Here is a 14,641-nt window from a genome sequence, read left to right as displayed (position 1 = left end):
TGTGTCCTGTGTATCACATACACTATGATACACAGGACACAGCCGTGGCACTGTATTCTGTGTATCACACTATCTGTGTACCACACTGTGACATCCTGTTATTTGTAGGACCTATTACACTGTAATACCATGATCTTTGTATTACACTTTTATCACTATAGTTTTTTTTTTTTGTATTCCACACTGACACCACCTTCTTTGTATTACACTCTAACACCATGCTCTTTGTATTAATACATTGTAAACATTATATTTTTTTTCATTACACTTTAACACCAGTATAATGTTCTGTGTATTACACTCCAATCCCATGTTCTCTGAATTACATTTATCTGACACTGTGACCACAGGTTCTTGAACATGCCATGTTCCATCTTGGCAATGTATACTCCATCGATCACCTGCGTGTCACCGGTTACCTCTGCAAGACCAACAGACCCTCCAACACAGCAATGACGGGCTTCGGAGTTCCCCAGGTCACGGCTTGCATGCAGCACATCATCTCTGACATAGCGCTTTCCTGCAATATTACCCAGAGAGAGGTGAGATGGTTGGGAAGGGAAGCGTGTTGGCATTAAATAGGCTTTTTTTTTAATGAAGTTTGGATGAATCAGAATGTTTGTGACAAGAATTGGCATATTGGGGGGGGGGTGCACTGGGCATGTGCCCCTTCTTTATTTTTTGTTAAAGCAAAAGAAATAAAAAGAAAAAATGGGGGGGGGGAGGGCGCTGGCGCCCCCGTTTAATTTTGTAAAGGTGCCCCCCCCCCCCCCCCTTATGGATTTCCTGGATCTGCCCCTGTTATTACTTATTTTGCCATACAAAATTGCAATATAACATAGTTGAACAGACAATGTAACAACGGATGTACAAATGGATAAGATGAATAGTAAATTTGATAAATCAAATTTAAATTCAATTACCTGAATAAATCTGTCATATAACTAACACTAGCAGAGACAGGAATTAAAATCTACAAATCAAGAAGACCAGTTTCTTTCTATCATCAGACTGAGAAGACTCCTGATTTCCTCCCCCAATTGTGGATGACAATGTAAAACACTTCAAAGAGCACACACATACATGAAAAAACTATGACCTTTCAGAATAGGAACCAAGTCAACCAGCAAGATTTTTGTTGACACATTTTTTGCTCACAGGCTCATGAGATCAACTTTGGTACAGATTGGCAGACCAGAAGTCAGGACCAGGTCCCATCACCAGGGATACCAGCTCTCAAGAGATGCTGGGACCAGTGCCTGGAAGAGAGCGAGTACCAGAAGAGGAGGGATGTGATCCAGGCTTTCAATAGGTGCGACCATTGATCCTTTATTCATAATGATATAGCCTCAATCTGTGCCAAAATATGCAACACCGATTTATGCTGTAAAATATGTAGTTATGTTTTTAGTAATTAAGATGAAACAATTTCACATTTTAGATATTTATATATGTGCGTTGATGTTAGGAAGAGAATGTAAATTAGTGGAATTAAGTTACATAAATTACAGCTGGGCTATTATGATTTTTTTTTTTTTATTCTTTTGTGCATTTTTAAATCTATGAATAGCTAACGGCCAGCAAGCCTTGCAAAAAGAAATCCCAGCAAAATATATGGTGTATACAGTGAAGTGAATGAAATCGCAGTCATGAACCAAGCAGTCACGCAATAATCTGTTCCTTCAACCATGCAGGACCAACCGATGGAGGAAGCGTGGTATTGCCATTGTTCCGGTAAAGTTTGGAGTGGATCAACAGCATTCCCTTGACCAAGTGAGAAAATACAGTGTTGCAAACTGTGACACTTTAAACATCATGGTTGTTTGTTTGTTTGTTTACCTTTTGGTGGAGGAGGGGTTCTTGAGTAGAAATAGGCCCCTTTTCAAAGTGAATGAGGACCTATGTGATTAAATTGAGTCAATAACATTTTAGTCCTTCTTTGGGGTGCTACATTTAGTTCAAGATGTTTCCCAGTATGTATTCTAGCTAGCAACCACCAGAAGATGCATGTATTATAAAAGGTTGACAAGTAGGACATAATCACAATGCCAATCTTTGATATGTAGGGAGATGTTTTACAAATCATATTGGAGACATTTTACTGCGTTAGTCATCTGTGACAGTTTATGCAAATTTGAACATATAACAAAAACCAAAGCTTTGTAGACTAGAATTTAATTCTGTTGTCACATTTACTAGTTCAGTGATCAAGTTTCCCTATCAACAAACACAATTTTCAGAATTAGTGCTTAGTTCTATTATCTTGTCCTCACTGCTAGAGGTACATTATAGCCAGTGCCGTATATTAAGAGAGTCTGGCCAACTCATAAATTGGACGCCATGTCGTTACCCAGCGTACAGTGCGCTTATGATTTTAGCGTGTGCGCTTGGAGGGTTAGCGTGTACGTGCAGGCGTCCCAACGGCACGGTGTTGCTTGACTTTTCTTTCTCTTAGAGAGAGAGAGGGAGAGAGAGAGGGTGAGAGAGAAATAATGATAATGATAATAATAATAATAATAATAATAATAATAATAATAGTGGCTACTTGTATAGCGCACAGGTCCACTTTTCAGTGCTCATGGCGCTTCAAAAATGAAAAGATATATACATGTACATACATACATGTTCAAATATGTTAACAAAGAAAAAAATGGCAAACAAAAAACAAATATATACCAAATAAAGAATACAACATAAACCAATAAAAATTACAATATTGTCAATGACATACAGCAATTACAGTCCTCAGTGTGAGAGGAACAGATAAGCTTTAAGTTTGGATTTGAATGACTCTGTAGATGGCAGTTCCCTTACCTAAATAGTTAACTGATTCCACAATTTTGGTCCCATAACGGAGGAAGCACGATCACCCCATCCATGTTTTACTCTGGTTGTTTGGAGTAACAATGTATCAGATGATGAACGCAGCCTTCGTGTCGGATTGTATTTTTGAACAGAATTACTCATGTATACGGGGAAAACAGAATGAACTGAATGATGTAGTAATAACAGAATCTTGAAAATAATCCTTTTTTTTTCTACAGGTAACCAATGTAAAAGGGGGTAACCAATGTATAATGTAAAGGGGGTAGGTTGGGGGAGGGACATTCTTTCATTCCATCCACGTTTAACGAAGCCAACAATCAATCATTTTTACACATCCAAATAGACACAAGCATGACAGGTACACCGTATAAATAATAGGGAAGCTGTCTAAAGGGCATAATTCCTGAATATATGATAAATTATTGCTGTAAAAATGAAAGAAGAATTCACAGTGAGTCGTATCGTAAACTGTCACTAGACTGTATGCTACTGTATGTATATTGTATTTAGCAAGTTGTCCAGATAGGAACAAGAATATCAACTTACATAGCTGTGCACAGAGGATAGACGAATTCCACAGTTATCAAAGTTTCGCATGTAAATAATCATCAATTACCATCCTATTTCGTCCCATATAATATTATGTATGAAACTGACACGAAGGCCTATAGTATGTTATTCAAAAGGAATACATTTAAGGTACAACATGAAAACGTCATCGGTATTAAAGTATGTAATAAGATCTAAAGTTGTTTAAACATAGGTATTTAGGAAGTGTATGGGAAATTATTATTATCATATTTCAACAATAGAAAGTAGAATTTTAACATTTTACCTGATATTGATCCTTGAACCTTGCCCCTCCCATACTCCCACCCCCCCCCCCCAAAAAAAAAAAAAAACACACAAAATAATAAATAAATGAATACATCCGGTATCAGGTACTTGTAAATAAATAAAATCACAAGAAAATCACTGTCAGGCAGTAAGTTTCGTTTGGAAATACATGGAAATACCTTCAGGAATTGCATATAGATATGAGGGAAATAGTGATATTTTAAGAATTGAACCATTATATAAATGACTTTGACCTTTCACTTTGAGCGTGCTTATACAAAAGTTTATAAGGGAAAAACAAAACTTCGTCCATTCACACAAACATACATGTCAAGTTTCATTACCTCAAACGATGCCCACAAAATTGATTACGGAATGAAGGACAGACGGAAGGACGGACGGACGACCAAAACAAATGCCTCAGGCGACATTTTCGTATATCATGGCGGAGACATACAAATGTGAATCAAAACTTGGATAGTCTGAAAGACGCCGCGAGGCTTCCAAAGAAAACAAATCAGATAGTTTTCACGTCGCCCTCTGATTTCCCACTTTTTCCTTCGTTTTGGATCTGTCGGAAAGCGGTGCATCATTACACTAAGAGCCAGGTCGGTTTGCGCAACGCCATGCTGCGCAGGAAGGCATGACGAATCTTCAGTTTATGGCAGTAAGATATCAAAACATCTTTCGTATTGTATCTTCTACTTCAATAAAGTTGACAACGGCAATGACAGTATCCCCACTGCACCATGACTGATATTCAGGGGAAGTCCCCAAGGCAAGCAATAATTGGCGCGTAGCTGCGCGTAATGAACAATGGGCACTGCGTATGAGCTCTGCTCGCGCCCGCGTGTTTGACTTTGGTAACAACATGGCGCCTGTAGGTCACGGGACCAGCTTTTGACCAGTCACATGCTTCAAAACACCTAAGCCGAAAACCGAGTTGGCCAGACTCTCTTAATATACGGCACTGATTATAGCCAATTTCAGCTATGATGTCAACTGTTCAGGATGACAAAATCATAAAATTTATTGTTGATGATAAGAAAGTGCTACATCCATACCTCCCAACTACCCTCCCCCTTCCCCAGTAAACAGTTTTTCTTATAGGGTACTGGACCATGTATTTTTATAAAGCATGAGACTTGTTTGCATTGGTGTGTCAAAGCTTTAGTGTATTGTTTTGCATACAAAAGTTTCTGTAACTGTATTGTATTCATTGTTATTATTATTATTCTCCTTTCTTTTTCTCCCTCTCTCTCTTTGATCAGTCAACAACTGCTGCAAAAGACGCTGAACCTAGGTCACCAGTAGATGGACATAATAGGTTTGTTGAAGCACAAAACTCTTTGACCCTTGGTGTCAACATGTTTATTCATTAAAAGCAACTTTCTTTTTCTTTTTCCGTTTGTTTATTCTTTATGACAGGACATGTTCAGTTCACAGTATTTTGCCAAACAATCATGTCTGAAAAATGATACATTGTATTCATTCAACATAGATATGAGCAAAGATAGCAAAGATGAAGTACATGTAGCATATTACAAGGACTGATTGAAAGAATCTGTAGAAGACATTGTGTGAAAAAAAAACAACAACAACTGTGACACCTGTCTATAACACATAAAATTTGACTGCATGGACAAAAACAATTGCAAACATATGCAAAAACAATTTGCAAGTATTAAATTATTATTTTGGCTTGTAAGGTGGAAGGCTCTTTGCAAATACAGATAAAATCTCTTTTTAAACAGTGAAGTTCATGAAATCAGTAGGGCCTACTGTTTTTATTTGAGATCATCTAAATTTCTATGCATACGCAACCACGAACTTGCCTTTTTGTTATCTAAAGTTTTCTTCTGTTTGAGTTTTGCTGAACATTTTGCTTTACCATGAATGTGATACATGTTGCATGTCCAACTTGAAAACAGAACTCGTTTGAAAACATGAATCCCCGCTTCAAATAAGGAAGTGCTCTGTATTCTGTTGTGTTTAATTAATCGCATGGGTCAGATATCCAGACACAACATGTTCTCAGGTTTGCTTGCACCAGTATGCTCCCCCTTGAAATTCAACCCCTGACACCTGTATTTGTCATGATGCGCAAACTGAGACATTAGGCCCGTTCACACACAAGGGAAAAAGTGAGATTTAAAAATCGATTTTCTTATCGCGACCAAAGTTTCGAAATTTCTTCCTGTGTGGACAGAAAAATTTCACTAATTTTCGCGATCCTAACTGCGATCCAACTCGCACTCAAGGCTATTAGTGCGATTTTTCAGGATAATCACAATTATTTTGCCAAGCGTCGTGTGTGTGAGCGCAATCGAGATTCGGAAATCGGTATTTTTAATCCCATCGTTCATAGCGCGTGAACGTCAACATTATTGGGACCGCGGGGTCAGTCTTCGGTCATGCAAGGTTCGCGCATGCGCAATTTGGCCACTGATCGTTCTTTCGTTGCTGCGAAGTGCGATTTTTCCTTGTGTATGAAAGATCGAAAAAAAAAAAATTGAAATTTGGATCGCGATTGTAATTTCGATTTTTGTTGTGTGTGCACGGGCCTTGTGTGTGGCGTAGTTTCAGACAAAGTGATTGGAATGAAACCAACACTTCATTTCACACCTTTGAGAGAGAGAGAGAGCCATGAGATTTGATCCGCATGGAGGGAAACTGCTACTCTAGAATATATTTGTTATTGTTGGCTGCTTAAAGTCCAGGAAATGTAATTTCTTTACATATTGAATGTCAGTATTGGTTAAATCTATGCTCAATGCTGGTACAAGATCACACCATGGGTGAACAAGGTAAGATATTGTGTTTGGCACAGTTGCCATATGTGATTGCAAGTGTGAACATGATCAATAATGTTCAAGACTATATTTATCAATGTTTATGGGGATATATTCTTTCTGTTTGTCTACATTTTCTCTTTTATGTGTTCTTTTTTTAATTTTCTTTCATCCTCCAACCAATATTTTGAAATTAAGACTGCTAAAATTCTCTAGGTCATCATTGCTTCACTATAGCATATTTATAGCTCTAAATGTTGCATGTGGATATATGATTGGCTTAAAGCAGGGAGGTGGAAACACCTCCCTGCTTTATGCCAGCAGTCATTGTCTGTCCATATTTTATAATAAAATCCTTACAGCAAGAAGGGTGTTGATGCCTTTGAGTCAATCCAGTCAAAACCCTTCTGCTTCTCAGCAGAAGACCAAATGGCAAACCAGAAAATAAACGGAGCCAGCTCTTGTATTTCGGACCATTGCTAGATATTACAGTACCCAAGTCATCATGAGCTTGTGCACCCAGATGATCAGCAGAGCTATGCTACATAGTGATTCACAGTTTGGCTGTTCTACTTGGGTTCTCTTCAGTGGCAGATCCAGGCAGGGGTGCACCGGGCACACCCCCCCCCCCTTTATTTTTTGTTGTTGTTGTGAAAACAAAAGAAATAAAAAGAAAAAATTGGGGATGGGGTGCTTGCACCCCCTTTAATTTTGTAAAGGCGCCCCCTCTTTATGGAATTCCTGGTTTTGCCCCTGTACTTGTTTCCAGGAGTTACAATGATGATGTCATATAGTGAAAGTGTGTGACATTCGATATATTACACTAACACCCCAAAGTTGTTACAAGGCATTTTGTTTGCATTTGTCCGGGTTTGTGAAACAAATTTAGATCAAGGGCTAGTGATTTCCATTTTTTTTAGTGTAGTTCCCTGTGCAAGTCATATATGACTTTTTATTTTAATAAGTAGCTGTGTGTGTTGATATTATTTTGTATCTTTTTGCATTCTATAATTGCCAGAGATGGAGCAGTCACACAGAATGTAGAGACCCAGCGGCGGAGACCATTCTTTTCTCAAGCACATGGTGCTGCTGTCTCAGAGGTTGAAGTTGACTGCCTCACCGGAGAACACCGTGCCCTTTGCACTTATGTCGTCGTGGCAACTGCTCCAGGCTTCAGATCGTCATTGAGTGAAGGAGAGGTGAGTTGTTCTGGTCCATTTTCCCACAGAATATTAAGAAACGTTTAGAGTCTACACTAGAATTAAATGTTCATGTGTCAGGATAAGTAATGATTATCATCACAGAAAAAGGAATATCATTTTCATTTAAATATGACACCATATGCACAATTCTAAATCAACAAATTTGACAATAACGATGTGTGAAATATCACAAAACAATCTAAAGAATTTGTTAACAATTTGACAGTGTAAAATATTATACAAGAATTCGAATGTTCGCAGTTCAGTTCATACCAACAAGGGAACTCTCCTTGTAATTTCACTGGCTAATGTTAAGGTAATAAAGAGATCTTAACTGAGTGAAAAGTGTTCAAGTTCTTCACATAAATTGTGCCACAAGTGTTTTATCTTAATTTAATAGGAAAGTCAATGCAGTCATCAGATTTCTGTCATTTTAATTCACTTATAAAATTCTATATATGCTTTGAACAATTCAGCAGTGTAATTGTTTGGCATACATTATGATTGTAGAATTACTCTGATTCTTAGATGGAAGGAGCTTTCATCCAAGGCTATGGATTTTTCACCATGGAACAACTCAAGTTGTCGAGAGAGGGTGCCCCACTTACTCTTCTCCCACAAACCTACAAGATTCCATTGGCCTCGGACTTACCATCGTCCTTCCGAATCACCCTCCTCCAAGATTCCTCGGGCGGGGCTGATTCGAGAACCGCTGGTGCCAGAGAAGTAAGCCAAATTGCTGAATTCGCCCTTGGGCCATATCCATCAAAAGTGGAGTTGCAGGGGGGGAAAAGATATGTAGGCCTTAACTAGCCAACATGTTTTCTTGGATTTATGCTGAGCCCTGTCCCATGAAATGACAGAGATGCCATGTTTACATCTTTTCTCTTATGGGAGCAACCATTATTATTGTTAGTGATGATATTGTACTGTCATCCTTGGAAGGTCAATTGATTGATTGGTTGATTGATTGATTGATTGATTGATTGATTGATGGATTGATTGATTCATTCATTCATTCATTTTCATCTTTCTTAATTTATTTATTTATTCATTCATTCATTCATTCATTCATTTACTTATATTTTTATTTATTTCAATGATTAATGGATTGCTTTTTGTTTGTTTCTTGTATACAGTTCTTTATCACCATTCTGTGCTGGTATGCCAAAGTTGACTCTAAACCACGTGTTGTTGTTTTTTTTTTTGTCTCAGTTTTGTTTTTGTATCCACTGTCTTTATAGAAATAAGAAATTAACACTTTGTCTCATTTTGTCTTATTGCCTTGCCAGACAAATCATCAAGTAAGAAAGGAATTTTGCACAAATTGCAATTGTCATCCTCAAGAGAAGTAATTGATATGTGTATGTTTGTTCATGCAATATTAATGGCTCTTTGAGATTGTAATCATTGTAAATGTCAAAATTTACACCCCCTCCCCCTCCTCCTCTTCCACCCCACAGGGCACCAGTGACCTGCTCGTATGTCTTGCAAGCGCGACGTTCTTTGCCATCAAGGACGCAGTCGCCGCCGCCAGATCTGATGCCGGACTTGGGGGACCGTTCCGTCTCGACGTGCCGGCCGGTCCGGAAGGAATCAGGACGGGATGCGGGGACCCCTTTGGGATGACCGTCGGCAAGGATGAATGACTGACAGGTGTGAGAGAGAAAAACTCATCAGCAACTGGATATCCATCTGTTAACCCCTTTGATTGGAATCCTCATGTGAGCTCGGGAAGAGAAATGGGACTCGTCATGGATGGAAATATTTGTAGCATACCTCTAAAATTGAAACTTATCTTTTTGGCAAATATGAGAATACATTTCATTTGCCATTTCTTTGTTGCATTGAATGCAATAAACAAAATGCAATATAGATAGCTAATGACTGTACAGGCTAAAGATATCAACACACATGTGAGTTCAGGGAACCATACAGCTTTACAGGCTTGCCTTCACATAGTGTAGATGCATCATGTTGCATTTTCGCTTACTGTGTTGTGTTACCACATGATGACATTTACAGATTGCAGTTGCATGATTATGGTCATGGGTTTCTTTTCTTTATGGTAGCCTGTGGTATAATAATTTCGTGTTGATTAAATTGTTTATAAGTACCCATACTTTTTTTTTTTGCATTGAAAACTATGAGACACAGTGAATTGAATATGATACAATATAAGTAAATACAAGCTCAGTATTTCTTATTTCTGAGAAACAACATTTTACGTCAGCAGCTGGTGAAAGTCACCAGTTACACTTCGAAAGTAGAAGTGTTGGTGTGTTGTGTATGGAAAAGAAGAAGAAGAAGAAGAAGAAGGAGGAGGAGGAGATGGTGATGATGGAGATCAGGGTGCCAATAAAGCATTTATTCTGTGCAGTATGTTTACATTGTGCTATTATATGTCTCTATAGATTTGCTCTTAAAATGGCAAGGAGAAAAATGCCCTTATTTCTCATCCAATACACGTTATGGATCATTATATCACACAACGTTGAGTGGGCAGTGGCTCAAGAATTCAATTTGAGGTAGAAGGTAAAATGTCCAGTATGAAGAAATGACAATCTAAGCACATGTTCCCCCTTCATTCACAGAGTGTTAGTTAAATTTGTTCCATAGCGGGGAAAGAGTTCTGCTGAGCTACAAAACTGTAACAATGTCTTTCGGTAGACTGAGGGGAATGTTTAGATAGAATCCAGCCATTGTAAGCTGTTGAACATGATTGTATTTTCCATTCCATTGGTGATTAATATACTTTTTTGTTATCTTTGAGACAGTCAATTTTGTGATGATGTGAATATAAATCTACTACATTATAGTACAAATGTATGTTAAACATGTTAAGTAGGCCTACATGAAATACTTAAATAGATATCTCTCCCTCTCTCTCTCTCTCTCTCTCTATATATATATATATCTATATATATATATATATATATATATATATATATATATATATGCATGCATATATATATATATATATATATATATATATATATATATATATATATATATAATGTATATATATAGATATATATATATATATATATGTATATATATATATATATATATATATATATATATATATATATATATATATATATATATATATATATATATATATATATATAAAGTGTATATATTCATGCAGCTCCTTAACTCCATTTCATTGAAGTTTGCATGCATGCATACACTTACTGTATATGAAATTATTTATTCATCTTCTGACAAAGGGGGCAAAAAAAAAAACCTACCTGAAATTATTTTCATTATGAATGAAATAAATTTATGTGTATCACTTCGAGAACTTACCCAGTGGATTTATGGAAACTACTGTTTTTGTCTGCCATCAGTTCTGTTTGATACTTTATGTTGTGTTTCAGTGCTTGCTGTGAATGAAGTGAAATAAACATTGAGTATTTATGAGTGATATTGTGTTTCTAAAGTTACATAGAACAATAACAGCACAATGAGTTTGCTGGACCTCTCAGGGTATAGATGTCTAGTAGTTCATAGAATATACAGAACAATATACAAGGGAACTATGGGTTTACCTATATATAGATCAATAAGTGTAGAATTGTTTGTGGGAGTGTGTGTGTATGTGTGTGTGTACTTGTGTGTTAATGTGTGTGTACACGACTTGGATGGACCAGTGTGGTTTAGTGTCATTGATTAAACCTTGTAATATTCACTGCTGATTGCATCTATGTGACCTACAGTGTGTAGCTCTTCAACCATCTTAATATACATGGCCTATAGTAGCTTTATCATCTGTAGATACTGCTGTTTTCTGTCGATTTTTTTTTTTTGTGTGTGTGTGTGTGTGTGCTAGGCAAGTGTTTAAATCAGTGTTAGGCAGAAATTCTTATAAATAACCCACAAAGAAAAATCTATTTTAGCACTTGTATTTTTGATTTTTGTCCCTAATTGATTTTCTGTATCGATCTCTGTCTCTATTTCTCTCTCTTCCTTCTTTTTCCATCTAACCTTTTATCTCTCTGCAAATTTCTATTCTATAAGGCAGTTACTTGGTTCAGTCCGTAGTGGGTCTGCCTGCAGATCCAAAGGACTCGGGTTCGACTCCCGAGTCTCGCTGAGCAATGTTGTGTGTAATCATACTGTAGAGGCAAAACACTCTGTCCCTCATATAGGAAATAAAATTGCGGTCCCCTGTGTGAGATAGTCATACTCATGCACGTAAAAGACCCTGCTTCATTCATTCATCGCAAAGAGCATGGTGTTTAAAACTGCTAAAGTGGTCCTGCCTCACATCCCAGTGGACCTTATCGAAGACCAGCTAGTGTGGCCGAGAATGGGCTATCCAGCCATCTTCTCAGATGGAAAATTGAACAAACAAAAAATCATGCCATTTTAGTACTGTATACTGTTACACATAGAACACACACACCCACACAGAGACAGAAACAGACTCACAGACACACAGACACACACACACACACACATATATATATATATATATATATATATATATATATATATATATATATATATATATATATATATATAGGTATATATATATATATATATATATATATATATATATATATATATAGGTATATATATATAGGTATATATATATATATATATATATATATATATATATATATATATATGTATATGTTTATATATGAAGAGTTTGTTTACAAAAACCGATAAGTCCATATTTGTCAAATGGAGATATTTGCAATTAAAGGTCAAGAAAAATACAGAGAATAATAAGAACATCTTTGCTTCTTTTGACCATAACTTCAAAAATATACCTTTACATGTAGTGACCAATATATCATTTAAAAGGTATCATTTTGTACTTTATGACAGAGACCGTACTTCAAAATCTTCAAAAATGGACTTATCGGTTTTTGCAAACAAACTCTTCATATATATATATATATATATATATATATATATATATATATATATATAATGTATATATTTATATATCATTTCATTCCTTTATTTAAGCACTAAGTCTAAGGACTGTTCTTACGCAGATCCGTGTGGATAAAATACAACATAAATGTAACAGAAATGATCGAAAACAAACACTCATACATACAAACAGACACATTGCATAATGAAACTACTGTACACATCTAGACAGAAAAATAAACCTGATCAATCCAAGGATATCCATAAAATCATACAATTACTATAGAAGTACCTGTGCCATAGTTTAGAATAAAAGAGACAAAAACAAAGGAGAATTCAGGAGAGACAGAGTGAGAGAGACAGAGAGACAGAAAGAGAGACAAGAGAGAGGGATGTATTATGAAGAGTTTTATCACAAAACTTGTAAAACCTGCTAACTCTATTCTAAAATGATATGAAAATATAGAATGTTTTCAATCATAACTTCAAGAATATGCCTCATTGCTATGGTAAGTGAGGTTTCACTGGAAAGGTTTTATTTTGCTCAATCTGATGATGGCTTTCTTTAAAAATGCTTAAAAGAAACCAAAGCCTAAATACAAATGTGAATTGAGTGAAAGCAGCAATAGAGAATATCACTTCAGTGAAAGTTTGAGGGAAATCGGACAATCGATTCAAGTTATCAATCGATTCAAAGTTATGAATATTCAAAGTTTTGGTGTCATTGTAACTTTCCAAGGAGAATATTGCAATTCCTGACATCAGTTTAGGTAATAATAGAAAGAAATTATATATGAAATTCAAGATATATTCGATTTTCTAGCATAATGAAAGAGCACTTAACTTACCTCTTTCAGAAAGCAGTGGGAATGATATTACCCTTGACATGTGTCGATACTGAATTGATGGAATATGAACATTTCGAGATCAATGAGATTTTGTGGATTTCTTCCCATATATTTCCTGTATATTATTGTAAAAATGATGTCATGCCAGTCTCCATAACCAGAAATGGCTGCATGGAAACTTTGCGAATGCAGAATTTTTGAATCGATTGTCTGGTTTTACTCAAACTTTTACTAATATGTTCTACTATATAATATTACTGGTTTTACTCAATCCATATTGGCTCCCTTTACAGAGTCACTTTAAGCCATTTCTGCGATGAAACTTTGTATGCATTCCTATCTATCTATCTATCTATCTATCTCTCCATCTATCTATCTATTGATCTATCTATCTATCTATCCATCTATCTATCTATTTATCTATCTCTATCTGTCTATCTATCTATCTATCTATCTATCTATTTATCTATCTATCTCTAAATCTATTTATTTATCTACAATTGTATCTATCTGTCTATCTACAATTGCATCTATCTATCTATCTATCTATCTATTTATCTATCTACAATTGTATCTATCTATCTATCTATCTGTCTGTCTGTCTGTCTGTCTATATATCTTTATTTCTATTTTTTGTCTATCCATCCATCTGTATGATAATAAATAGTGTGGTAACATTTGAGATTATCATCTATATAGGACGTTTTAGCGGCGCATTAAAAACGCGTATTGTCGTCCGCTCAATTTTTACCGTTCAATATCGGAGCATATTGAACGAATCGCATAGACCAACGTATTAATTCCCCATAGGCTACCGTTGTTAATTGCCGTTCAAGATCACACGATATTCAATTCTGTCTCGTTTATTGCGTGAGCGCTTGCTGAATGCGCAAATGCTTGCTACTAAGTGCGCGTCATATGAGTCAACAGGAGTGGCACAGTGATGTTGAGTTAAACAATCAATGCACTGTTTATAGAATTTTTGAGCAGCAATTATGCTTTGAAAAGTATCTGATTCGTCTTAATGAAAATGATAGGAAATCTTTAACACGTTTTTGTTGCCTTAATCATAAGCTTCCAATAGTGTCTGGGCGTTACAAAGACATTCCAAGAATTGAACGTTTGTGTACCTATTGTTCTAAAAATGATATTGGTGATGAATTTCATTATTTGTTTGTATGCCCCTTCTTTATGACAGAACGTAAAAGATTTCTCGAAAAGTATTATAGGAAGTATCCTAACA

At 36.1% G+C, this 14,641-nt stretch overlaps 2 protein-coding genes across 2 annotated transcripts in view; both read left to right on the top strand.

Annotated features, from left to right (window-relative positions):
* The window catches only part of LOC140227610 (xanthine dehydrogenase/oxidase-like), a 28,282-nt gene extending 18,962 nt beyond the window's left edge, over positions 1–9,320 (top strand). The window contains exons 23-29 of the mRNA XM_072308027.1: positions 351–542; positions 1,161–1,312; positions 1,695–1,773; positions 4,935–4,990; positions 7,474–7,654; positions 8,186–8,383; positions 9,121–9,320. Coding sequence (XP_072164128.1) covers positions 351–542; positions 1,161–1,312; positions 1,695–1,773; positions 4,935–4,990; positions 7,474–7,654; positions 8,186–8,383; positions 9,121–9,306 — 1,044 coding nt within the window. The 3' untranslated portion in view covers positions 9,307–9,320. The remainder of the gene's footprint in view (positions 1–350; positions 543–1,160; positions 1,313–1,694; positions 1,774–4,934; positions 4,991–7,473; positions 7,655–8,185; positions 8,384–9,120) is intronic.
* A 1,796-nt stretch (positions 9,321–11,116) lies between these two features.
* LOC140227555 (large ribosomal subunit protein eL6-like) overlaps positions 11,117–14,641 on the top strand; it is a 211,089-nt gene continuing 207,564 nt past the window's right edge. The window contains exon 1 of the mRNA XM_072307968.1: positions 11,117–11,120. The gene's annotated coding sequence lies outside the window, so the exon portion shown is untranslated. The remainder of the gene's footprint in view (positions 11,121–14,641) is intronic.

Source organism: Diadema setosum, chromosome 4 (genome assembly GCF_964275005.1).
Source record: "Diadema setosum chromosome 4, eeDiaSeto1, whole genome shotgun sequence".
NCBI lineage: Eukaryota > Metazoa > Echinodermata > Echinoidea > Diadematoida > Diadematidae > Diadema > Diadema setosum.
The sequence above is the reverse complement of the archived record's forward strand: the minus strand, read 5'-3'. Positions and strand labels throughout refer to the sequence as shown.